Below are 27,262 nucleotides of genomic sequence, written 5' to 3'. Positions count from 1 at the left end.
CATCAGCCTGCTCTTGAAGCTGCTACACTCACCCACAGGCAGCGTGTACCTGAAGGCCCCCAAGGCCCTCACCATGCTGCCAGAGGCCCCTGAGGGCTGCAAGGTTGTGCAGGCCCACGTGCATACCTTCCATGTCCTGGAAGAGGACTCTGACAGCAAGGCTTGCGAGGGCGAGACCTTATGGCAGGCGACCCAGATCGCCATCGATGTCTTTGAGTGGAAACCCTGAGCCCCTCATTGGGTCAGACCTGATCAGCCACCTCCGCACCTGAATCAATGCACTCAGTCTCTTTATTTCAAGTTCGAATGGCACTTTCTGTTACGGGAGCATGCTCATATCTCTTCTCACTCTCTTGCCAAAGCCAAAATGCCAGGCCCAGAAGCACCAGGTCCTGGATGGAACAGGCCAAACCCAGTGCTGGGGTGGGTGGGAGATGGCCTTGGAGTTTCACTCTCTGCTGGGGCCAAGAGTTTTCCTCAGCATGTAGAGAGGACGGAGACCTCCAGGGGCAAAGCTGGGGGCAGGAACTTGGGCTGGGGGAAGGAAGGAACGCAGCTGCACCAGGCATCACCCAGGTTTCAGAAGCTCCAGTGATTGACCCATGGGGTGTGGCTGGGTGTGGTTCTGCTCAGCCAGGTCTGCCCTTTCCCTACCCTGGGTGGCAGGAAGGAAGGCAAAAGGTGAAACCCGATGCAGGTTCTTATGACTGAGAATGACTCTGTCCTAAAAGGCTCCCCCAAGGATGAGAGCTCAGGACAGGGAGAGGTTCTGGTTTCCTCCTTAAGATCTTCCCAGCAAAGAGCTGCATTCTCCAAAGTCACCCAACCACGCCCCCAGGCTGGCCTGAAGCCCCACCTGGAAGGCACATTCCTGGTGCTGTCCAGGAGGGGAGCCTAGGAATCCATGGAAAACACCTGACTGCAGAGCTTGAGCCTCCCTCAGATGTCCCTGTAGCACGTGCTGGCCTGCCCTTTAGGTCAGCTCCCTGGTCAGCTCCTGGGAGGGCTTCACCCTGGATGAAGAAGAGACAATCCCTTTTCAGTGAGAGCAGGCTCCCAGCTTTGTGCACTATGACATCATCCCACTAAGCAGCCACCACCCCAGCATCTCCTGGGCTCCTACCTCTGCAGTCCAGGCTGAGGAGAAATTAGAGATGCAGGAACTCATCAGCCAGGGATGGAGGTGCCTCTGTTACAAGGGGAGGGCCAGGAACACAGACTATGTTGTGACCTAGAAGTGCTGAGCACCACACCCTTGCCTCCATTCTCCAAGGCCCATTTACCACACTGTTTTCAGTTTCTGGGATTTAAGAAGCTGTTGCCAGGAGAGGTATGGGAGCCAGCCTGGAAGAGGCAACTGGTCATTCAACTGTAGCCCAAAGGCACACACTGCCACCCCAGAGAGCCGTGCCTGGACAAGGGTAGTGGGACAGCCAGTGGCTATAAGCCCACACTATGGAGGGAGCCAGCTGTGTTGAGACCCCAGCTCTATACTGACTGTTTATCTATGGAGCCTGGGGCAAGTTGATTAACTGCTCAGTGCCTCAGTTTTCCTAGCTAGTAATTGTGTCTATCCTAAATGAGTATGATTTTGGCAGTGCCAGGTGCATCATACTGAAAATAAGTGCCTTGTACATTGTGGGTACCCAAGAAGCCAGTTTACAAACCCTCAGAGGAGACGCATCAGCAGGCATCTGAGAGAGCCTGGAACCCTGCATCCTGCAGGTGCCCGGGGTCCTATGCCCAGGAGAAGCTGCTCCCTCACTCCACAGCAGTCTACACAGCACCCCCTGACCAGGGGTACACCGGTTTGGGCAAGTGTTAAGAGGAAGCCCTGGGCCTCTCTGGGCTCTGATCTTCCCTGGAAGGACTGTAGAGGTCCCAGAACTCTGCCTTCTCCCAGCCAGGCCCTTCCTTCCCATTCCAAACTCACAGCCTCCTCACCGCTCTCTGCCTCAGACTCAGGACTAATCTCATTATGTCCTTTATCCCTGTTTGCATCAGGGGCTGCAAGAAGCTCAGGTCACCTCCCCTTCATGGCCTTGAATACTCCTTTTCTGACCCCATCTGCTGAAACCTTTTTTCCAAGCCCTCTGGAGGCCCCAGGGCCTCAGCATCTCCCTGGAACATTCTTCCCTTTCTTGCTTGGACTGAAACCTAGCTCTTTCGAGACCTGCTTCCCCACCCTAGGCATCCTCCTATGTGGGGCTGCTTTCCTCCCTCTCTGCCCCTCATGCCCTCATTGGAGTGGGACAGGTCCTTACAGACCATCTCCTGTGTCCGTTCTGAGGAGCCCTCTGGTTCTGAATCTCTGCACAGGTCTGTGGCCCTGGCCCTCTCCCCTCCCCAGCACCACACTACCAGATTGCTCTTGAAGGGCACCACGTGGTCTCCATGTGGCTGAGCCCAACTGCCGGTCCTCAGGCCTCATCTTTCTTTGGCCATGAGCATTTCCCCAGTGGAGCCTCACCACCTCCCCTCCCTGAAACACTTCCAGGAAACAAGGCCACTTCTCTGCAATTTTAGTTGTTCAGTAACGTGCTATTGTGCTCTTTTAGAAACTGATACACACCTTGGTGAGTTTAAGCCTTTAGGGAAGTGGGAGGATACTGGAGGCTGCTCTGTGAGCACCTCTATGCTATACCAAGTCAGATCAGTGAGGGAAACTGGACCGCTAAGCTGCAGGGCTACCTTCCCCTCCAGGATGCTTTTCACATCTTCCACGATCCCCTCACTGGAGACCTTCCATGGCCCAGACTCATCTTAGGCCTCTCTGTTCTCTCCATGTGCTACTGGGGTGCCTGTCGATCAGAAAATGAGTGGTGCTGTCACTGAACTGACTGCCCGCAGGCACTCGTGGTCTTTGGTGCATTCCAGGCTCCACCACAGACTCTGCATCCACAGACAACTCTGGTCCTGGCTGCTCTCTGCCATCAGGTTTCCCTTCCATTTTTACTTATTGCCTAAAGAACTTCATACAAAATTAGATTTAAAAGCAGTTTATTCCACAGTCCCACACAGAACACATCAACTACTTTTTCTTCCTTTCTATCACTGTCGAAAAGCACATTTTTTTACACAGTAAGACCCAGTTTGGTTAACTGTATCTAATTTTTAACTATTCGATGGACTTTTTTTTTTTTTTTTTTTTGAGATGGAGTCTTGCTCTGGGTGATTCTCTTTGATTCTCTCTGTTCTCATTCCATCAGAACAACCACATGCTCTATGGAAGCATAATCCTTCAATTGCACTCATACAACCTGTCAGTAACTTTTCACTCCCTGAGCCAAGAGCTTCTCCATCCGAGTTTCAGCAAGACCAATTTCTGAGCCATGGGGCAATGGGGAACACCAGCCTCACTAAGCTCACACACCCAGCTGTGGAAGCACATTTCATTTTACGGTAAGTTTACTTTGCCACTACAGGCGGTGTAGTGTGTTAGTTTCTAGATTAGCCTTTGGTGTTAAAGAGATCCAGCTCTTGGTGTGTCTCCTGGGTAATTTACTTAACTGAGACTCACATTCCTCATCTGTATAATGACTATAACAAAACTAATTCTGTCTCAAAGTGATTGTGACACTTCAAGGAGGCAACATAGAGAAGTGCCCATATAGTATCTGATACTCAATTTATATCTGTTATTATGTTCATTCTTATAACTTAAGCACCTGCTTATTAACTACAGTCATATGTGGCAGAATGACATTTTGGTCAATGACAGACCACATGTATGACAGTGGTCCCATAAGATTATAACAAAGCTGAAAATTTCCCTTTGCCTAGTAAAGTCGTAACTGTTGGAATGTCGGCGCAGTGCGTTACTTACGTGTCTGTGGTGAGGCGGTGTAAACAAACCTACTGCGCTGCATCATTAGAGTCAAACAACATTTCTTTTTGGTAAAGATTTTAAGTAATATGTTATACAAATGAAAGACTAACCACAGTGATGGAATCTTTAGAAAGAGATAAAACTAAGAGTCCACGAGGATTTGGAGAAACGGCTATTCACATATGATGTTAGAGGAGCATGAATTGGTGTCATCATTTTGGAAAAAATTTGGCATTATTTATGACAATGAAAGATATGCCTCCTTCTAACAGTCTACTCCACCGAAGTGAGTGCTGGTGTTGTTCCAAAGCCATTGCCAAAAATACTCAAAGCACAATTACTTGAGATAGACACAATTATATTAAAAATAACTCTGGCCAGGCACAGTGGCTCATGCCTATAATCTGAGCACTTTGGGAGGCTGACGCGGGCAGATTGCCTGAGGTCAGGGGTTCGTGACCAGGCTGGCCAACATGGTGAAACTCTTTCTCTACCAAAAATACAAAAAATTAGCGAAGCATGGTGGTGGATACCTGTAGTCCCAGCTACTTGGGAGGCTAAGGAAGGAGAATGGCGTGAACCCGGGAGGCAGAGCTTGCAGTAAGCAAGCCACTGCACTCCAGCCTGGGGGACAGAACGAGACTCCAGCTAAAAAAAAAAAAAGAAAGAAAGAAAGAAAGAGAAAAAGTCTAGAACTTAAGTGATGAATATCAACTCAGAGAACAAAACCAAAGCCAAATCTTTGAAAACAGGAAATAATGTGATACTATCTTTTGTGGGAAGGAACTCTTGGCTTACCCAAAAATTAGAGAACTGGGGAGAAAGAAGCCTTATCTCAGAATCTGTGACTGGATTGGGAAGTGGAGGTTGGAAATGTGCTCAAGGTCAAACTTTTCTCCATTCAAAGGAGACTGGAGTTTTACCAGTGAGCCCAGAGTGAATATTCAGTCCCCCATCCACCCCGGGAGATCCCTTCAAACCAGGAGCACACAGCAAGGACAGAAACATGAATGTGCACTAACAAGTCCTGAAAGCTCAGAGGGTGATTCTCGATTTCTCCTTGGCACACAGCAGAAGAACTGTGTCTCTAGGTTCCAGGAAATGCCTGTGAGAGAGCTGTGTCCCCCAGATTCCCTTCATCACAGATGACACCCAGTGCTTAAGCCTGCACCCCTTGTGCACAATCCCTAGGAGTGCTGACTAATCCAAACCAAAGGATCTGATGTTACACAGGCAGAAAAGAGCAGGTGGACTGCAAAGAGAATCTCTCATGAACGCGGCACCCCCACAGCCTATAGAGACAGTTCTTACCATGATGCCAAGAAACTCTGGAAACAACAAGCCAGACCTCACACATATTTCCATTTTCTTTCTGATTTCATACCCCCTCCTTCAGCCCCTCCTCACAATCAGCAGGGATAACCTGGAGGCTCCTGGGAACCTTTTCCCATTGGGTTTTTCCTGGCATGTAGTTCCCTACCTGGATGAGTCTCCTCATCACTTATACTCTCCAGTGTCAAGTCTTTAGAAAGAAAAACACCAGGATAAGTCATTAGAGAGAGTGACTCGCCCACTCCTCCTACTTTAGCTGAAGCTGATTGATGGGCTATTCTCCCACCCCCCGCTGCTTCATACATGATCCCCTCATCTTTCTTCTGGGTTGACAAACCTCCCTACAGCTCCTCGGGCCAGAGTTCTATACCAGCAAAATCACTTTCATGAGAACCCCAAGCCTCTTTCCCAGCAGGAACCCAGAATCAGGTTTCTATACACTGAAGCTAGCAAGTTTTTCCCTCTATAAGTGAGTTATTTCATGGTACATACCTCTTTCTTTAAGCCAAGCTGTTATCTGCAATTATATAAAAGAAAACATGAGAATCAGATTCTGCTGTGCGCTTCACACAGATCTGTTATTCTCTGGACAATGATAAAAAACCAGAAGGCAGTACAGTGATTGAGCCATAGTTCAAAATCCCCAAAGACTAGCACAGAAGATAGCTATAGAAAAACAAGACCTCTATTCACAGAATTTACCTTTAAATTTAATTTTATATGCCAATGCACAATGCTTAATCCAAGGAGGAAAACTGGTATTGTGGAAAATGCCTTAGTATTCCAGTTGATACTGGATGCTGTCATTTAGAAGCAGCAAAGTGGATCATGTATGCTTACTGAATTCCAGCCCCACAAAGACAATAGTGTACAGTGTACATAATGTACATTGCCAGGTTTTCAAATCAAAATTAATTGAGAAGTAAAGAATCAGGAAAGCAACATTGCTGTAGAAGACAAAAAAGGGGGATCTTACCTGGACATCACCATCATCATTATCATCTTCATCTTTATGTTGCGGTGAGCATCTTAAAAACAGGTCGTCCTCAGGACGAGCTGGAAGGACACAGAGGAAAGATCAGTGCACCGGTGGTTAGTGACTGAGTCACTCACGAGGCTTTGCCAGAATTGTTGTATGGAGGTGGTTGATTAATAAGCATGGACTGAGTTGATGTTGGGCTATTCCCCTGAGGGGAAGAGGGATGGCAGAGAAGGGGAGCTGGAAAGACATGAGACATGGAGGCCTTGGCCTTGTACTGGAGGTATCAGGCAGCAACACAAAACAGTCAACCCAAAATGGAACTAAAATGCACACTGAGGGTCAATGGAAGAGTGCCTTCCTCCCTCTCAAATGTTTTGAAACTCCACAAAACAAACAGCATTTTCTTAATGTATTCAAGACCACATCAGTACACTAGGATCTAATTATACTGATACCACATTTAGCATCTGTTTTAAAGGATTCATTACTTGATTAAAAGCCTATTTTATTAGTGAAATGGACTGAATTTTACCCAAATTACTCTATTCTATTAATCACACATTCTTCTTCATAGAGATCATTTAAAAATTCAATATTAGGCCGGGCGCGGTGGTTCAAGCCTGTAATCCCAGCACTTTGGGAGGCCGAGATGGGCGGATCACGAGGTCAGGAGATCGAGACCATCCTGGCGAACACGGTGAAACCCCGTCTCTACTAAAAAAATACAAAAAACTAGCCGGGCGAGGTGGCGGGCGCCTGTAGTCCCAGCTACACAGGAGGCTGAGGCAGGAGAATGGCGTAAACCCGGGAGGCGGAGCTTGCAGTGAGCTGAGATCCGGCCACTGCGCTCCAGCCCCGGCGACAGAGCGAGACTCCGTCTCAAAAAAAAAAAAAAAAAAAAAAAAAAATTCAATATTAAAATGTTATAATAGTCATGATTTCCTCTTTGTAAGTCTTCTTCTGGAACCACTTCTAAACACCCTTTTGGGGCCCTGTGATGAGGGGCTCCAGCAGCTCCTGTGTGACTCTCCCTGGGGAGATTCCCGAAAAATCAAGCTTCATTCAAACAGGCCAAGCTCACACGGCCTGCTCTACTTACACCAGTGAAGCTGAGAGACATGACTCTGAACACTTTAAGCCTTGAAGACAAGTTTAAAGGTTTAAATACACATTATCTACTGAAATGAGGAAATGTATACCAATAGAAATGAAAAAATTCATGAAAAAATGTTCATGAGTATGGGGTGATTTTTGGTTAACTAGCTTACATAAAAACTATTTTTTTAGCTGAGTGCTCTGGCTCACACCTGTAATCCCAGCACTTTGGGAGGCTGAGGCAGGTGGATGACCTGAGGTCAGGAGTTCACGACCAGCCTGGCCAACATGGTGAAAACCCGTCTCTACTAAAAATACAAAAAATTAGCCAGGCATGGTGGTAAGCACCTGTAATCCCAGCTACTCAGGAGTCTCAGGCAGGAGAATCACTTGAACCTGGGAGGCAGAGGTTACCGCGAGCCGAGATCATGCCACTGCACTCCAGCCTGGGCAAGAAGAGTGAACCTCCATCTCTCTCTCTCTCTCTCTCTCTCTCTCTCTCCCTCTCTCTCTCTCTCTCTCCCCCCCCTTCTCTCCCTCTCTCATCAAATATATATATATATATATTTGATGCCTGTTCATTCAGACATACAAAATATTGGTATAAGAAATCAAAAATTTCTACCGGTCATGTTAAATCTAACTTATCAGCTGTCAACATAAAGATCTTAGGAAGTAAAGAAGGTACAAATAAGTGGAAAGGCATCCTGTATTCATGGATAGGAAGACCAAACCTGACTAACACACAATACTACACACATGATCTACGCACTCACAACAATTATTATCAAACTGGTAACAGCCATCTGTGCAGAAATGGAAAAGATAATCCTACAATTTTAATGAATTTTATGTGCCTCAAGTAACCATGATGACATTAAAAAAATAGTGTTAGAGGATGCACATTCATGAGATTGAAATCCACACACACACACACACAAAATACAGAAATACAGACACCATGGTTCTAGCATAGGGGCACTCATAAGTTTCACAGATATAGAGAGCCCAGAATTGAATGAACACACATACAATAAACTGATCTTCAACAAAGGTGTCAAAAATACACAATGGGGGGAAAGGAAAGCCTCTTCAACAAATGATGGTAAAACTGCATATTCTCATTCAAATGAAGAAATAGAATGCTGACAGAATGCTCAAGGTCATGCTTCTCCTTCCATTTCCAAGACACTGGAGCTTTTGCAGTGAGCCCAGAGTGAATTTTCATTCTGTCCTCCACACCCAGGAAGAGCTCTTGATACCAGAGGTAAGCAGGAAAAACGGACAAATGAGTGTGCTGCCAGGAAACCTAACAGTTCATAAGATACGGATTGATTTCTCCTATGCATCTGGGCACTCCACGTAAGAATTTTGTCTCCAGCATAAAGTAACTGCTTGTTATAGAAGTCTGTCCTAAACCAAAGGCTTTGAGATTTTGCAGTGGCAGAGACAGAAAGGAGCAGGTGTTTTAGAAAGATCATCTTTAAATAATAAAGTAAGAAGAGGTGATTGAAAACACAGGATACTCAAAAGCCCATGAACATAGTACTTCTCACCATGATGACATTAAACTCTAAAAAAAACAAACTTGACTTATATTTACTTTTTCTTTTTCTATTTCTACACCCTCCCTCAGCCTCCCAAGCAGCAAGTATAACATGAAGGTTCCTGGAAATGCTGTATTATTAGACCACACTTGAAATCTTCCTACCTACCTGGAAAGGCATCCTCTTCCCTGCTGAGATTCTCCAGAATCCACTCTTTAGAACCACCAACATCAGGATAAGTCAGTGAGAGCTGCACTCACTTCTATTCCCGGTGAAGACACACTGGCTCACACAAAATCTCCTGGTTGGTCCTCTGGGTTCACACACATTTCTACAGCCCCTCTGCTCATACCTATACACTTGCAAAATCATTTGCTCTCACCAGACTCCCAACATTTTTTAACAGGAACCCAGATTAAGGTTTTTATATATTAAAGCCAGCAAGTTTGTTTCTCAGAAAGTGAGTTAGTTCAAGGTACGTACCCTGGTCAGGCAATGGTAAAATCTGCAATGAGACAAAAGAAGATGCCATGAGGATTAGATCAATTCTGCTGCACCCCTTACACAGATCTGTTAGTCTCCTGATGACTTCACAAAACTACTTGTGAAACACTGGTGAGTCAAGGTCAAAGGCCAAACATTCTAGCATAGAGGACACGTGTGGAAAAGACAAGAGCTTTTCCCACAGAATTTCTTTGAGGTTGATTTAGGTTGGTAAATGCACAAGGCCCAATCCAAGGAGAAAAACTGGTGTGGAGGAAAATGCGTCTGCATTACAGCTGGTGATGGATGCTGTCCTTCAAAACACCCTAGTGTGTCATGTATTAGATGAAAAGAAACTCAGACAGAACTCCACCCTCACAAAGAGAATTGTGTATGTTGTACATAATGTGCCTTGTCATATTTTTATATCAAAATTAATTGAGAAGGAAAGAAATCAGGTGAAGGAAATAATGTATACAGTTTCCATTTTTAACACAAAGTGCCTTGAACCAGTTTAGGTCAGCAAAGGACAAAAGAAATAGGATATACTAGGCTCCTGCTTGGATGGGCAATGCCAGCTTTTTAGACCCCCTCCTCCCTACTTAGTTGCCCTCACTTTAACCAAAGAAGATTAGTCTAATATGAAGGTTTACTGGCCTGGAAAATAGCTCATTTTGTCTGTTCTTATCAGCCTGCCCAGCTACTTAGGTCATAAGTCAAATACTTGAAGAGCCCCTGAGCTGACTAGGATGGCAATGCACTGTGGGCTGCAACACAATGCAGTAAGACAACCCTAGAAAAATACCTAACACCCTCTCCCCAAAAATCAATAGGCAACACCTGGGAAGATTGTGACTCCATAGTACTCAGCCTATGAGGAACCAGGGGAGGGACCTGCACACTAGGGGATAAATTGCTTGTGGAAACTGTGCTGGGTGTGTCTGCCCATCAGACACTGGATCTTGCAACACTATCAATAAAAGTCTCACATTCGGCCAGGCGGGGTGGCTCACGCCTGTAATCCCGGCACTTCGGGAGGCCAAGGTGGGCAGATTACCTGAGGTCAGGAGTTCGAGACCAGCCTGGCCAACATGCTGAAACACCGTCTCTACTAAGAATATAAAAATTAGCTGGGCATGGAGACACATGCCTGTAATCCCAGCTACTCAGGAGGCTGAGGCAAGAGAATTCATTGAGCCCAGGAGATGGAGTCCAGACTGTACCACTGCACTTCAGCCTGGCCAATTGAGCGAGACTCTGTCTAAAAAAAAAAAAAAAAAAAAAAAAAAGGAAAGAAAATCTCACTTCTTCTATTTTTCAGCTCCCTGAGTCCATTCTTTGGGTATGGACTGGTGAGTTTGTTTCTCACATCAGAAAACCACCATTTCGGCCGGGCGCGGTGGCTCAAGCCTGTAATCCCAGCACTTCGGGAGGCCGAGGCAGGTGGATCACGAGGTCAGGAGATCGAGACTATCCTGGCTAACATGGTGAAACCCCGTCTCTACTAAAAAAATACAAAAAAAAAAAACTAGCCGGGCGTGGTGGTGGGCGCCTGTGGTCTCAGCTACTTGGGAGGCTGGGGCGGGAGAATGGCGTGAACCTGGGAGGCGGAGCTTGCAGTGAGCCGGGATCACGCCACTGCACTCCAGCCTGGGAGACACAGCGAGACTCCGTCTCAAAAAAAAAAAAAAAGAAAACCAACATTTCCTTAGAAGACAAAGAAAGGTGGTCTTACCTGGGCATCATCATCATCATCCAAATCATCCAAGTCATCATCTTCACTTCGTGGTAGGCTTACTAAACTCAGGTTGTCCTCAGAAGAACCTGGAAGGACACAGAGGAAAGATCAGTGCCCTGGGTGTTTGTGACTGTGAGTCACTCAGGGAGCTCTGCTGGATGTGGTGTATGGAGGTGGCTGATTAACAAGCCTGGACTGCGTTGATCCTGGGCTATTCCCCTGAGTGGAAGAGGGATGGCAGACAAGGGGATCAGGAAAGACAGGAGACATGGAGGCCTTGGCCTTGTACTAGAGGCATCATGCAGCAACACAAAAGAGCCAATCCAAAATGGAACTAAAGCACACACTAAGGGTCAACGGAAGAGTGCCTTCTTCCCTCTCAAATGTTTTGAAACTCTACAAAACAAACAGCATTTTCTTAATGTATTCAAGACCATGTAAGTACACTAGTACCAAATTATGCTAGTACCACATCTAGCATCTGTTTTAAAGGATTACTTAATTTATTGGTGAAATGGATTCAATTTTACCCAAATTACTCTATTCTCTTGATCATACTTTTTTTTTTTTTTTCTGACATGGAATGTCACTCTGTACCCCAGGCTAGAGTGCAGTGGTGTGATCTCGGCTCACTGCAAGATCTGCCTCCCAGGTTTATGCCATTCTCCTACCTCAGCATCCCGAGTAGCTGGGACTACAGGCACCCACCACCACGCCCAGCTAGTTCTTTTGTATTTTTAGTAGAGACGGGGTTTCACTGTGTTAGCCAGGATGGTCTCCATCTCCTGACCTCGTGATCCACCCACGTCGGCCTCCCAAAGTGCTGGGATTACAGACATGAGACACTGCACCAGACTGTTCACCGTTTCTTCTTCATAGAGGTTATTTAAAAAATTAAGTATTAAAATGCTAAAATTAAAAACAGTCATGATTTCTTCCTTATAAGTCTTCTTCTGGAACTATGGTGTGTGCACACAACCTTATGGGTTCCTGTGATCAGGAGCTCTGTGTCTTCAGCAGCTCTGTGTCACTTTCCCTCAGGAGATTCCCTAAAGATCAGGCTTCATTCTAACAGGCCAAGCTCACACAGCCTGCGCAACCTACACCAGTGAAGCTGAGAGATGTGACTCTGAAAACTTTCTGCCATGAGGATAACTTTCCAGGTTCAAATATACATGATCTACTGAAACGAGGAAATGTATACCAATAGAAATGAACAAATTCAGGAAGAAACATCCTTGAGTACGGGGGTGATTTTTGGTTAACTAGCTTATATAATATTTTTTATTTGATGCCTAATCATTCAGACATACAAAATATTGGTAAAAGACATCACAAATTTGGCGAGGCGCGGTGGCTCATGTCTGTAATCCCAGGCTTTGGGAGGCCTAGGTGGGTGGATCATGATGTCAAGAGATCGAGACCATCCCGGCCAACATGGTAAAATCACGTCTCTAATAAAAATACAAAAATTAGCTGGATGTGGCGGCAGCACCAGTAGTCTCAGCTACTTGGGAGGATAAGGCAGGAAAATCACTTGAACCCGGGAGGTGGAGGTGGCAGTGAGTGGAGATCACATCATTGCACCCCAGTATGGTGACAGAGTGAGACACTGTCTCAAAAAGAAAAGAAAGAAAAGAAATCACAAATTTATATCAGTCATGTTAAATCTAACTAATCAGCTGTCAACATAAAGATTCTAGAAAGTAAAGAACGTACAAATAAGTTGAAAGGCTTCCCGTATTCATGGATAGGAAGATTAAACCTAATTAACACACAATACACACATGATCTACAGACTCACAACAATTGCTATCAAACTGGCAGCAGCCATCTGTGCAGAAATGGAAAAGATAATCCTAAGACGTTAATGAATTTTTATATGCCTCAAATAACCATGGTAATATTGAAAAATAATAGTGTTGGAAGATGCACATTCATGAGGTTGAAATCTACAAAAAACAGAGAAATTCAGACAGCATGCTCCTAGCGTGGGGGCACCCATAAGTATCACATATATAGAATCGAAAGCCCAGAATTAAATGCACACATACAGAGTCAGCTGATCTGCAACAGAGGTGCCAAGAATAACAATGGGGAAAGGAAAGCCTCTTCCACAAATGATGGTAAAACTGCATATTCTCATTCACATGAAGAAATGGAATGCTGACAGTGTGCTCAAGGTTGTGCTTCTCTCTCCATTTCCAAGACACCAGCTTTTGCAGTGAGCCCAGAGTGAATTTTCATTCTGTCCTCCACGCCCAGGGAGATATCTTGATACCAGAGGTAAACAGCAAGGACAGACAAATGAATGTGCTGCCATGAAACCCAACAGTTCATAAGGAGAGGATCCACTTCTCCTATGCATCTGGGCATACCGCAGAACAATTCTGTCTCCAGGATTAAGTAACTGCCTGTGACAGAACTGTGTCCCAAACCAAAGGCTCTGATATATTGCAGTGGCACAGGCAGAAAAGAGCAGGTGTTCTCAGAAAAATCATCTTTAAATAATAAAACAAGAAGAGGTGATCAAAAACACAGGATACTCAAAAGCCCATAAACATAGTACTCCTCACCATGATGACATTAAACTCTGAAAATAACAAACGTGACTTATATTTACTTTTCCTTTTTCTCTTTCTACACTATCCCTGAGCCTCCCAAGCAGCAGGTATAACATGAAGGTTCCTGGAAATGCTGTTTTATTAGATCCCATCTGATGTCTTGTTGCCTACCTGGAAAGGTATCCTCTTCCCTGCTGAGATTCTCCAGAATCCACTCTTTAGAACCACCAACATCAGGATAAGTCAGTGAGAGGGGCACTCACTTCTCCTACTCCAGGTGAAGACACATTGGCTCACACAAAATCTCCCGGATGGTCCTCTGGGTCCACACACATTTCTACAGCCCCTCTGCTCATAGCTATATACTTGCAAAATCATTTGCTCTCACCAGACCCCCAATATTTTTAACAGGAACCCAGATTAAGGTACCCATATATTAAAGCCCGGAAGTAGGTTTCTCAAAAAGTGAGTTAGTTCAAGGTACGTACCCTGCACACGTGATGGTAAAATCTGCAACGAGAGAAAAGAAGATGCTATGAGGATCAGATCAATTCTGCTGCACCCCTTACACAGATCTGTTAGTCTCTTGATGACTTCAGAAAACTACTTTTGAGTCCATGTCAAAGACAAAACACTCCTAGCCTAGGGAAAAGACAAGAGCTTTTCCCACAGAATTTCTTTGAAGTTGATTTAGATTGGTAAAGTCACAATGCCTAATTCAAAACTGGCGTGGAGGAAAATCCCTCTGCATTACAGTTGATGATGGATGCTGTCATTTAAAACATCCTAGCGTGTCATGTATTAGATGGGAAGACGTTCCCACTGAACTCCACTCCAAGAAGGACTGTTGTGTATATTGTATATAATATGCCTCGTCATATTCTTACGTCAAAATTAATTGAGAAGGAAAGAAATCAGGTGAAGGAAATAATATATACTGTGGTCCATTTTTAAAACAAAGTGCCTTGAACCTGTTTAGGTCAGCAAAGGACAGAAGAAACACTAGGCTCCTGGTTGGATGGGCAATGCCTGCTTGTGGGGTCCCCCTTCCACCCTGCTTAGTTGTCCTCACTTTAACAAAGAAGTTTAGACTAAGTTGAAAGTTTTCTGACCTGCAAAATAGCTCATTTTGTCTGTTCTTTCAGCCTGCTCAGCTACTTAGGTCATAAGTCAAATACTTGAAGAGCCCCTGAGCTGACTAGGATGGCAATGCATTGTGGGCTTCAACAAAATGCAGTAAGACAACCATTAAAAAAAAAAAAAATACCTAAAGCCCCTACCGAAAAATCAATATGTGATACCCAGGAAGATTGTGACCCCATAGTACTCAGCCTACGAGGAACTAGGGGAAGGACCTGCACACTAGGCGATAAATTGCTTGCTGAAACTGTGCTGGGAGTGTCTGCCCATCAGACACCCGATCTTGCAAGACCATCATTAAAATTCTCAGTTTCTCTGTTCTGCAGGCCTCTGAGTCCATTCTTTGGGTGTGGATGGGTGAGTTTGTTTCTCACATCAGGAAAGTTGCATTTACTTAGAAGGCAAAGAAAGGGGGTCTTACCTGGGCATCATCATTGTCTTCCTCACTTGGTGGTAGAGATTTTAAACTCAGGCTGTCCTCAGGGGGACCTAAAAGGACACAGAGTTAATGTCAGTGCCCTGGTGGTTGGAGACTGTGAGTCCCTCAGGGAGCTTTGCTGGATGCGGCATATGGAGCGTGGGACTGAAGATTCTGAGACCATCTCAGAGAAACAACTATGTTCAAGTAGTGAGCATGAGGGAGTCTCACCAGATACCTTGCATCTTAGTCAGTGCCTGGACCTAATAAGACTCTTGCATTCCCAAGTCAAAGACCAAGGCTTTGATGTTTGTTCTGACATAGACAGGAAAAGCTGGTCTTCTGGAAAGTAACCATTAAACACCAGAGCAAGAAAAAAAAAATGGTTACAAACACAGCACACAAAGCCCATGTACACAAATCGCCTCATCTCTAGCTTATTAAAATACAAAAGGAACAAGTCAGACTTCTACAGATATTTCCTTTGGTTCTGACTTCATTGCCCTTTTCTTACATTCCAAAGCAACAGGTGTCACCCAACTGCCCCCAGAGATCCTCCTAGAGTATCATTCTTCACTTGCAGATCTGCGTCATTGCAGCTGCCCTCATGGACGGTGTCCATTGGCCAATGTTTAGAGACAAAAGTTCCACAAGAAGTTATTCCAGAGAGCAACTCGCCCACCCTCCTACTCCAGGTGAGGCCACACTGGGTTACACAAGATCACTCTGCCCTTCCCTCGGTGTTGTCAGACTCTCCCTGGGCTCTGTGGCATCAGAGGTCTCTAGAAAGGCATTGCTCACACTTGCCAGCCTTCAAGTGAGAAACAGGAACTGAAGGAACCATGTTTCAACTTTTTCCTTCTACTGGCCCATTATAGGTCTCGCCTCCAATCTCACAGCCCTGAAATTCCCACTTTGATGTGCACGCTTTGAGTTAGAGGAGTTCAACAATCGGCCCCTCAGCCAGGCTCACAGCAGATGTGAAAGAGCATTCTGTGGGGATGGAAATCTCTCCACTGCATGAACAGAAAGCTGCTGGGCCATTGCACGGTGGCTGTTTTGATGAGGTTCTGAATTTTTTTTTTTTTCTCTGAGATGGAGTTTCACTCTTGCTGCCCAGGCTGGAGTACAATGGCATGATCTCAGCTCACTGCAACCTCCCCCTCCAGGGTTTAGGCGACTCTTCTGCCTCAGTCTCCCGAGTAGCTGGGATTACAAGCGTGCACCACCACACATGGCTAATTTTTGCATTTTTAGTAGAGATGGGGTTTCACCATGTTGGCCAGACTGGTCTCGAACTCCTGACCTCAGCTGATCCACCCACCCCAGCCTCCCAAAGTGCTAGAATTACAGGTGTGAGACACCATGCCAGGCCCTGAACTTTTAATTGTAAATATTTAAATGTATTTAAATATGAGGAGGCGCATGTATGATTGAGAACTGCACTAGATGGCACAGGAGATCCAGACATGAGGAAGACATGAACCCCCTCCCCTGGTGTTTTCTTGCAAAATGGTTTGCAGCTCTGCTCCTACGATACTTTTATGGTTACTTCCTGGGCATCTACACAAGGCCCAGTCACTGTGTGGGGCTGGGGATATGACAACAATGAGGACAACGTCCAGGTCCAGAGGGATTACAGCAGAGGGCACGCGTGCACACGGGACGACCGTGGCCCTGCACACCCTGTCTAGACCGGATCAGAGCAGCAGGAGCCGAGGGGCAGGGGCACCTCACTGTCCTCAGGAGCTCAACCTCATCTCCAGGGACCCTGACTCAGAAGCTGGGGCAGGCTCCAGGGTTGGTGTAGGGCTCAACAGGCTGGACAGGCTGAGAAGGGAACATTTCCACACATGCGCTAGATCCCAGCCCAGGGTTGACCTAGAACTCATCCCGGGGATGGGTTCACTACAATGCCCATGGGGCCTAACATGTTCTCCCCAGGACTGAGCTCTGGGATAAGGACTAATGAGGAAGACAGTCACTGCCCTGGCAGGAAACACCCATAGCCAGGGTTCCTGTATCCAACCTGTGGGAAGACACAACACAGATAGAGTTTGACACTGAAGATTCCAAACCTTCTATAAAATAAGTGGAAACTGATGTGTTCTGGATTCCACAGAAGAGTTGCAAGGATAAGCTGGACTCTAAAATCAGTCCCCATCCCTTTGCTGAGCTCCTGGTGCACTGGAACTCGTGTCCCTCCCCACCTCCCCTGCTACTCAGGAGTGCTGCAGCTATAGGCCCAGTGCTGGGGGTCTGTCCAGTTGAAACACATTTCAGTCAGGCATGGTGGCTCATGCCTATGAGCTTTGGGAGGCCAAGGCGAGCAGATCACCTATGTCAGAAGTTCGAGACCAGCCTGGCCAACATGCAGAAACCTCATCTCTGCTACAAATACAAAAATTAGCTTGGCATAGTGGCACATGTCTGTAATTCCAGCTACTTGGCAGGCTGAGGCAGGAGAATCACTTGAACTTGGGAGGTGGTCGTTGCAGATCGCACCACTGCACTCCAGCCTGGGCAACAGAGACTCCATCTCAAAAAAAACAAAACAAAACAAAAAAAACACACACACGCACACATACATTTCTGGGCCAGACCATCCTTGGCCAACAGTGTCTCCTCAAGGACCATTCCTCAAGTGACTCCCAGAAGAGGTGAAAAAGAAAAACTCATCTGTCCCAGCCCCAGGAAGATCAGGCCTGGGACCTGTCTGTGTCTGTCCTGACCTGAAGTCCATCCCTGCTGACTTGTGTCCTGTCTGCTCTGTGTCAGAGAAGTGGGGACCTGATTCCTGCTCTGGCTCCTCACCAACTTCTGCTGGTGTCACTGCCATCATCGCACAAAGACATGGAGACAACAAGAGAAAGCGATGAAACTCCATTCTTGAGGCATTCAGGATGATGTCCACACCACGCTCTCAGCAGACAGGAAGGTCAGATCCTGCTCACTCCTACTCAGAAAGGGTCTCAGAGATATGAGTACTAACATTGTGATATTTATCCTCTTCTCTTCATTTTTCTTTTTTTTGAGGCGGAGTCTCGCTCAGTCATTCAGGCTGGAGTGCAATGGCTCAATCTCGGCTCACTGCAACCTCTGCCTCCTGGGTTCAGGTGATTCTCCTGCCTCAGCCTCCTGAGTCGCTGGGATTACAGGCATCCATCACTACACCCAGCTAATTTTTGTATTTTCAGAAGAGACAGGGTTTCACCAGGTTGGCCAGGCTGGTCTCAAACTCCTAACCTCAGGCAATCCACCCACCTCGGGCAATCCACCCACCTTGGCCTCCCAAAGTGCTGGGATGACAGGCATGAGCTGCCGCACCCAGCCCATGTCTTCCGTTTCTTTACACTGTGTGTGCGTCCACTGAGTCAGTGGCTGCTGATGCTCACCCCAGCCTCTGACAGTAGGACAGTTCACCATGGGGATCAGTACCTGGTGAGTGCTGAGCCTCACTCACCTAGCTGTGCAGGAGGTCTCCAGTGAGGGTGATGGGCACCAGGCTAATGATAATGTTGTCCTGAGTTCTGATGTGGCACTGGCCCTTGTCTGTCTGCTATGGATTGGAGCATCTCTTTTTGTTTATTTCTTTATTTTTCTGAGACAGAGTCTCACTCTGTCACCCAGGCTGGAGTGTGCAGTGGCTCGATCTCGGCTCACTGCAACCTCCACCTCCCAGGTTCAAGTGATTCTCCAGCCTCAGTCTCCCAAGTAGCTGGGATTACAGGTATGGGCCACCATGGCTGGCTAATCTTTGTATTTTTAGTAGAGACAGGCTTTCACCATGTTGGCCAGGCTGGTCTCAAACTCCTGACCTCAGGTGATCCACTGCCTCGGCCTCCCAAAGTGCTGGGATTACAGGTGTGAACTACCATGCCCAGCCATGGATTGGAGCATTTCTAAGGCCTGAGATAGTCCTGTTATTAAATACAATGCAATATCTTCCTGATCTTCCCTGCTTTGACCAAGTGCTGAGGAATGAGCCCAGCACTGACAGATGTTGACCTGCATGGTTCTACATGATCCCTTACATTTCTCAGAATCTGTGAACTGACCAGAAGCCTGTGGGCTTTCTATGTGTATTTCACAGTAATGTCCCTGCCAACGTCTGTTGTTCCGTGTACCTTTTGCCACCCACGGTTATGTGACCACTGGGGCCCCATTTGATGATGGGCAAAGTTTGGCAGCTTATAGGTCACACAGTTCCAGGGGCACACATAGGTGCTGGAGCTCCCTGGTGTGGGGTCCTCTCACTAAGCCTGAGTGATGACACAGTTGAGTAATACAGACCATCAACATTGGGACCCATATCTGGGTTCACTTTTGCCTCCTCCATTCAGGAGGTCAGAATCTGGGTTCACTCCTTTCTGCACTGTCTCCAGCTAAGGAGTAGGGATATTGAACATACCTTTAGGTACAGCTGTGGTGAGGGAGGAAAGAGGTCATTTATGTAAAGTGTATGGTGGTGCTGAAGTTTTTCTTCCTTTTTATTAGCAGAATGACATGACTTGGGAGGCTGAGGTGAGAGGACCACATAGGCCAGGAATTCAAGAAAAGTGACACTTGTACTGTGCTGGGCATGCAGGGCCACATTTTTTGGGGAAAACACACATTTACAAACACACTCACACTCACTACGCATGGATTCACCCCTAGCTACCTCCCAACCCTCCTGCACACAAACCCACACCATTTAAATGATACGGCTGTTTCCAGGGACTCTAGTGGATGATCACAGTTCTTCACTGAGCCATCTGTTCCTCACACTGCACTCCAGGTCCTCACTCTCATCAGGAGCCGGAAGCCAGGCAGGCTCTCCAGACAAAAACAGGCAAGAGAGTCCCCCGCGACCCATCACTTAGATTGTCATCAGCAAGGGAGTGGTCTTAGAATATGAATAGTGTTAGAGAGGAGAACAACACACACTGGGGCCTGTCAGGGGACAGGTGAAGGGAGAGCATCTGGATAAACAGCTAACGCACGCAGGGCTTCATACCTAGGTGATGGGTTTACAGGTGCAGCAAACCACCATGACACACTTTTACCCATGTAACAAAACTGTACATCCTGCACATGTATCTCAGAACTTAAAAAAAAATTAAATTAGGGGCTGGATGTGGTGGCTCATGCCTGTAATCCCAGTACTTCGGGAACTGAGGTAGGTGGATCATGAGGTCAGGATATCGAGTGTATACTGACCTGTTGTATCGACTCCAGCTGTGGCTGGTGCAGGGGGAAGGAGGAACCCTGTCATTTTGGCTAACACTGTGAAACCCCATCTCTACTAAAAATACAAAAAATTAGCCGGGTGTGGTGGTAGGCACCTGTAGTCCCTATTCAGGAGGCTGAGGCTAGAGAATCACTATAACCCAGGAGGCAGAGGTTGCAGTGAGCTGAGATCACAACACTGCACTCCAGCCTGGGCAACAGAGCGAGACTCCATCTAAATAAATAAATAAAAGCTACCTTAAGGGATGGAAGAAAAGAAACAATCTGACCCTTACCTGGTTCCTTCATTTAGGTACCAAACTGGCTGGATAGGTCGGCTAGAGAATGGGATGGGCATTGGGGTATTCGAATTTTCATTGAGAAAAGGGCTCTCCCTTTTCTAGATCAAAAAGCCTCAATGACAAAGACAAAAGGCAGAGTCAGCCTTTGCCCCCATGTCCCAGGTCTGGGAGAGCTGGCTATGGGCAGAAGGGAGCTGGAAGCTGGGATGTCTCTGGGGATAACGGTATGGGAAGGGGGTGAGGGTAGCCACAGTGTGCCAGGGAGTAAATGGCACCCATGGCATTTTTACCTGTGGGCATCTTTTGGTTGCTGATGTGCTGCAGGTCGCGGCCCTCGGTGGCTCCCACATCCAGCTTGCCAGGCTCTACAGTAGTGGATTCTGATGTTGCAGCAGCCACAGCCTCATAAATATCAGATTCATAACAGGTTTCCTCCTCCCCCCTGCACCAGCCACAGCTGGAGTTGATACAACAGGTCAGTATACACCCCATGGGGCACCCACAATTCACTCCTGCCTGAGCCTTTGATGAAACTGAAACAGCGCTGCCCGAGCAGCCACACTACTGAGGCTGGCATAGCACTTGTAGAAGCAGCCTGATCCCAGGCAGATCTGGGGCCTCAGCCCTTACTTTACTGCCACCTCCTAAAGTGGCTGGTCTATGAGGTCAGGGACCTGCTGTCTTCTCTGAAAAACAAATGAACATGACAAGTGCCGAGAGGCACAAAAACTGCTGGGACACAGCACAGTCGGAGCTCCTCCTCCTCCTCCTCCTAGCTACCGACTGAGGGCTGCTGGCCCTGGCTGATGTCTATAACCCACAAAGCTTCCTATGTCACCTGGTTACCAGGAAACAGCCAGGTCAGGCTAGTGACTCACAATGTCCAGCCCCACAGCCCCACCCAAGGCCTCACAATGCCCATCCCTGCTGCTGCCCATCTTGTGGCCACCCTGCCCTTCTGTGCTGACTGCACTACTCAAGCTTTTATTCACCCTGGGCTGCCTGAGCTTTCCAGTCCTGAGAAAAGTGCAGGGGTTTGTTATTGGAAGTCACCCTTAGCAATAAACTCAATAGAAAACCCTGGTACGGCCGGGCGTGGCGGCTCATGCCTGTAATCCTAGCACTTCGGGAGACTGAGGGGGGCGGTCACCTGAGGTCAGGAATTTGAGACTAGCCTGGCCAACATGGTGAAACCCCATCTCTACTAAAAATACAAAACATTAGCTCACTGTGGTGGTGGGCACCTGTAATCCCAGCTACTCGGGAGGCTGAGGCAGGAGAATTGCTTGAATCCAGGAGGTGGAGGTTGCACAGTGAGCCAAGATTGCACCATTGCACTCCAGCCTGACTGACAAAGGTGAAAGTCTGTCTCAAAAAAAAAAAAAAAAGAACAAAAGAAAGAAAGAAAACACCAGTTACTAAAGTCAGTTCCATTAGCATTTCTGTTTTTCTGAGTTTGACAGCTTTCATTTGCTCACCAAATGTAGTTATACACAAATTTTTGACTGCTTTTCTAACTAAATGCTTCTCTTCCGTCCTACAAGTGTTAGTTCTTGTCTGCAACTTGATCATAGCTACCCCCAGGGCCCTGGGCCCACTCTCAGTAGGGAGTTATGTCTGTGTATCCTTAATGAAAGCCTGGGACACATCACACTTTCCCCTCCTGGTCTATAAAATAGGGACTGAACACATCCTTCCCAGATCTATAATGGGAGGACCTACCAACTCCCTTTTCTCCCTCTGTTTCTTCTTTCCATGGCAGGGGTACTCAGATATTTCTTTTATTTACTTATTTACTTATTTTTTGAGATAGAGTGTTGCTCTGTCCACCAGGCTGGAGTGCAGTGGCATGATCACGGCTCACCGCAACCTCCACCTCCCAGGTTCAAGCGATTCTCCAGCCTCAGCGTCCTGAGCAGCTGGGACTACAGGCACATGCCACTGCATCTGGCTAATTTTTGTATTTTTAGTAGGGACAAGGGTTTCACCATGTTGGTCAGGCTGGTCTTGAACTCCTGACCTCAGGGGATCCACCCACGTAGGCCTCCCAAAGTGCTGGGATTACATGCGTGAGCCATCACGCCCAGCCTCAGATACTTCTTTAATAACAAATCATAAAGCATTATCTTATACAAAATTGAGAACCCCACAGTGGGGTACCATTGGCCTCATAGGATAAAGATGAACAGTCAACATCTGGCAAGCATTATGTGCCTGACAGTGTTGCAACTGTGGCATACTCATTTAACCCTCAGAAACAGTCCCATTGTACACATTTTACAGCATAAATCTGGATGGGAAAGTCAAGTAACTTCCCCAAGGTCCCACAACTGCTCAGTGAGTTCAGGCAGGTGAGCAAACAAAGGCTTAGAGTTCAGTTGTCTGAGGCTACACTGCTGGACAGTGGATGAACCTGGAATACAAAGGCTCATTCACTGTCCAGCACTAGAGTTTAAGTAGAGTTTAAATTTTATTCTGGAAACATGAGAGTCACTGAACCACACAGAGATGAGGAGTCCCTATCAGACGTGTTTGCAGTGAGGTCTCTCTGCACAATAGAGGACTGACGGAAGCAATGAGACCAATTAAGAGACATTATGTTGGGAAGCTGAGGTGGGTGGATCATTTGCGGTCAGGAGTTCAAGACCAGCCTGGCTAATATGGTGAAACCCCATCTCTACTAAAAATATGAAAATTAACCTGGCGTGCTGGCAGGTGCCTGTAGTCCCATCTACTCCAGAGCCTGAGGCAGGAGAATTGTTTGAACCCGGGAGTTAGAGGTTGCAGTTAGCCAAGATCACACCATTGAACTCCAGCCTGGGCGACAGAGAGAGATTATGTCTCAAAAAAAAAAAAAAAAAAAAAAAGAGAGAGACATTATGTTCATCTGGAAGAACAGGTAAGGCTAAAGGCAGTGGAAATGACTGAAGTGGATGGAAAAGTCTTGTGATCATTTGGGAGAGAGAACAGGAAGCGCTAGATGATTAGATGTGGAAGAACAGGGGAAGTAAAAGAAAAACAGGCTGCTGAGGTTGTAGTATGAAGGACTGGGTAAACAGCAGTGACTTTCTCCTACACAGAGAATGTAGGAAGAGGAATAGGTATGGGGAATAAGATAGTTTTCAGCTGGGCACAATGACTCATGCCTGTAATCCCAGCACTTTGGGAGGCCGAGCTGGGCGGATTATGAGGTCAGGAGTTCGAGACCAGCCTGGCCAACATGGTGAAACTCCATCCCTACTAAAATTACAAAAATTAGCCGGGCGCGATGGTGGGTGCCTGTAGTACCAGCTACTCGGGAGACTGAGGCAGGAGAATCACTTGGACCCAGGTGGTGGAGTTTGCAGTAAGCCAAGATCGTGCCACTGCACTCCAGCCTGAGTGACAGAGCGAGACGCCATCTCAAAAAGAAAAAAAAAAGAAAATAAAAGAAAAGATAGTTTTAGACTCAAGTATTGCATTGTAAGGGAGCTCTCTGGTAGAAAGTTAGATAGAAACCTCTGTAGGCTAAGTTCATTCTGTGACATCACAACTCATGTTTTAAAAAATACACACACAAAGTCAAACCATCACAGAAATTTCCTAAAATTTACATACTAAAATATGACAACTTTTTAGTTATTACTTTCTTAGAGCAACTTTGAATTTATGATCGTAGCAAATGAGGTGTCATGTAAAATAAAGTTGTTATATAAAAATGACATTTAAATTTTATTGTCATCAGAGCATATAAAAAACAATTGAAGCCATGGGTATGGCAAGGATTGCTTTAAAAAGCTGTGTCTAATGAGGGGAGTTGGAAAGAAAGGAGACTTGGGGGCCAGGTGCAGTGGCTCACACCTGTAATCCCAACACTTTGGGAGGCCTACTCAGGCGGATCACATGAGGTCAGGAGGAGTTCGAGACCAGCCTGGCCAACATGGTGAAACCCTGTCTTGACTAAAAATTCAAAAATTAGCTGGGCGTGGTGGTGGACACCTGTAATCCCAGCTATTCGGGAGGCCGAGGCAGGAGAATTGCTTGAACCTAGGAGATGGACGTTGCAGTGAGCTGAGATGGAGCCACTGCACACCAGCCTGGGTGACAGAGCAAGACTCTGTCTAAAAAACAAAATAGAAAAAAAAGAAGATTTGGGGAATAGGGAGGTTTAAGTGGCATTAAGTAAAGCCTGCAAATGTGAGCAGTGACAGTCAGGGTACCTGAGTGTTCATCAGAAACGGCTGATCAGGTGAATCTCATCACAATGGAGCTGGTGTCTGCTTCTCATTTCTCTAATGGCCGTACCTACCACAGCACCTGGTCAACAGGGACTCAATACCTAATACCCCAATGAACATGGTAAAATTCTGCCAGTTCAAAAACATGTCCATACTCACCAACTTCCCTCATGGAGTTTTACTTCTTTCACTTACTGTAATGTTTTGAAGTCATCCCTCCTGTGGCCTGTAACCAGTTTCTTTTCTTTGTATAACTGAGCAGCACTCCACTGTATGCACAGACCACATGGGTCTATCCATTCTCTAGCTGACGGACACTTGGGTTGTTTCCAGTTGTTGCCTGTAGTGAATGAGGCTGCTGAGAACATTTATGTATACATCTTTTTGAACGCATGCTTTCATTTCTTCTAGATAAATTCCTAGGGCTGGAACTGCTAGGTCAAATAGCTAGTTTATGCTTAACTTCTTTTTTTTGCCTTTCTTATTCATAGAAAATATTACACTGATACATAATATTGGACATTTCTATGAGGTGCATGTGCTGTTTGGTTCTGTGCATCCAACATGTCATCATCAAGTCAGTGTATCTGGAGTATGGCCTTGAGTATTTCTCATTTCTATGTGTTGAGTGTATCTGAAGTTCTCTCTTGTAGCTATTTTGAAATATACAATACATTATTGCTAACCATACCACCCTACTCTGCTATCCAACATTAGAACACACTCCTTGCATCTAACTGTTTAAGTGTGTATTCATTGACCAATCTCTCTGCATTCCCTTTTCATACCCGGAGGAGAGAGGAAGGAGGGAAAGGAGCTGTGGGTGGCTGAATTAGGGCCCAGGGATGGCTGTGTCCCAGTCCCGGGACCTGTCCATGTGCTCTGTTGTGTGGCCACAGGGACTTTACAGATGTGAGGATGTGAAGGAGCCTGAGGTGGAAGATGATCCTGGGTTATCTGGGTGGGTCCAAGGTGGGGTCTTTATAAGGGAAAGAAGGAGGCAGGAGGGAGGGAAGGGTCGGGAGGAGAGAGGGAGAGAGGGAGAGAGGGAGAGAGGGAGAGAGGGAGAGAGGGAGAGAGGGAGAGAGAGAGAGAGAGAGAGAGAGAGAGAGAGAGAGAGAGAGAGAGAGAGAGAGAGAGAGTGGGAGAGAGATTTGAAGATGCTGAGTTCTGGCTGTGAAGTTGGAGGAAGGTGCCAGGACCCCAGGGCATCCTCTAGAAGCTGGAAAAATCCTGGAAATGGATTCTCCACAGAGCCCTCAGAAGGAGCCTGGCCCGGCTGGCACCCTGATTTTAGCACTCTGGGATTCATTTTGGACGTCTGACTCCAGACCAGGGAATCAGTGTGTGATGTTTTAAGCCTCTAAATTAGGGGTCATTTGTGACAGCAGCAGCCACAGCAAAGTCAAACAGGAGCCATGGGAGAGACTCCCTAGGATGCCCCAAGGGTCCCTCCTTGGCCCCACCCACAGAAACACAGGCCTGAACACTGCTGGTGCCTCCACCCCTCTAACACCCCGCTCAGTAGGAACCATGCAGGAGGGGCTGGGTGTGGCTGGGCCATGTTCTCTCCCCCCACACCTTCTCAGAGAGCAGCTGGAGCCCCAGACCCAGGGAGCCTCCCAGAGAAATTCCCAACACAGGACGTGGTTTTCCACCTGAGGCTCAGGATCCAATGGAGAAGTGTTTCCCAAAAATGATGCTTCCTCCAAAGATGGCCAGTGACTTTCTGTGCCAAGCATCTGAGAAAATCTCCATGTCCTAGGGCTGCCAGGAAGTCACCTGTGCACATGTCGGAGCCCAAATCCCATCAATAGTGAGGCCTTGGGTAAAACACACCCCACTTTTAATTATGAAGAGATGCCCGGCCTCAGCATTGAAAACACCAACTTCCCTCGAGCAAAGACTTGCTTAGTCTCTTAGAAATGATGGAGCACACCAGCCTGAACAACTGGTGAAACCCTGTCTCTAATAAAAATACAAAAATTAGCTGGGCGTTATGGTATATACCTGTAATCCCAGCTACTCAGGAGGCTGAGGCAGGAGAATTGGTTGAACCCTGGAGGCAGAGGTTATGGTGAGCTAAGATCGTGCCATTGCACTCCAGCCTGGGCGACAGAGCGAGACTCCATCTAAAAAGAAAAGAAAGAAATGATGGAGCACTTATTACCCTTCTTGCACTGGTTCCTGGGGAGCTCAGAGCCTATCTTTTGCAAATGTCCTGAGCTGCTTGTAGGCCTTTCATGTGTGTTTCCTTCCTGGCTTCCTCCTATTTTTCTCACACCTCTGAACCTGCTGTCAGGTGAAAAATCAAGGTAGACCCAAAATTTAAGAGCTCATGAATTTGATGGTGCTGGAGTGTCCTAGACAGTCCAGCCCTTTTGGGTGGAGAGTTGGGCAGAGA

The 27,262-nt window shown here is 46.7% G+C and overlaps 1 protein-coding gene across 7 annotated transcripts; it reads right to left on the bottom strand.

Moving 5' to 3' along the window:
• Positions 1–273: 273 nt before the first annotated feature.
• LOC102124690 (uncharacterized) lies at positions 274–26,990 on the bottom strand. 7 transcript variants are annotated; one of them, XM_074004270.1, is made up of 12 exons: positions 26,869–26,990; positions 25,054–25,198; positions 23,342–23,458; positions 21,886–22,006; positions 20,932–21,006; positions 15,132–15,199; positions 14,059–14,080; positions 11,004–11,092; positions 9,269–9,290; positions 6,138–6,217; positions 5,654–5,678; positions 274–1,013 (listed from the first exon to the last, which is right to left on the bottom strand). In XM_074004270.1, the coding sequence occupies exons 5-12, from the start codon at positions 20,939–20,941 to the stop codon at positions 1,009–1,011; spliced, it is 321 nt and encodes a 106-aa protein (XP_073860371.1). In that variant the 5' UTR covers positions 20,942–21,006; positions 21,886–22,006; positions 23,342–23,458; positions 25,054–25,198; positions 26,869–26,990; the 3' UTR covers positions 274–1,008. The 7 variants fall into 7 exon arrangements, with proteins under 7 accessions (XP_073860371.1, XP_045220338.3, XP_073860367.1 ...); XM_045364403.3 differs by lacking the exon at positions 26,869–26,990 and adding an exon at positions 5,310–5,351 and having other exon boundaries at positions 20,932–21,098; positions 25,054–25,183; XM_074004266.1 differs by lacking the exons at positions 274–1,013; positions 23,342–23,458 and adding exons at positions 3,122–4,477; positions 5,310–5,351 and having other exon boundaries at positions 20,932–21,098.
• Positions 26,991–27,262: the final 272 nt, after the last annotated feature.

Source organism: Macaca fascicularis, chromosome 10 (assembly GCF_037993035.2).
Source record: "Macaca fascicularis isolate 582-1 chromosome 10, T2T-MFA8v1.1".
In the NCBI taxonomy this organism is placed as follows: Eukaryota; Metazoa; Chordata; class Mammalia; order Primates; family Cercopithecidae; genus Macaca; species Macaca fascicularis.
The sequence above is the reverse complement of the archived record's forward strand: the minus strand, read 5'-3'. Positions and strand labels throughout refer to the sequence as shown.

Bases quoted from the DNA above. Each gene is read 5' to 3' on its own strand.
- LOC102124690 (XM_074004266.1), bottom strand. The intron at 6,218-9,268 runs GTACGTACCTTG...GTGTCCTTCCAG, and splicing joins TTTACCATTGCCTGACCAGG to CTCGTCCTGAGGACGACCTG. The intron at 4,478-5,309 runs GTAGGGAACTAC...TTTTTTTTTTAG, and splicing joins TGATGAGGAGACTCATCCAG to CTGGAGTCTCGTTCTGTCCC.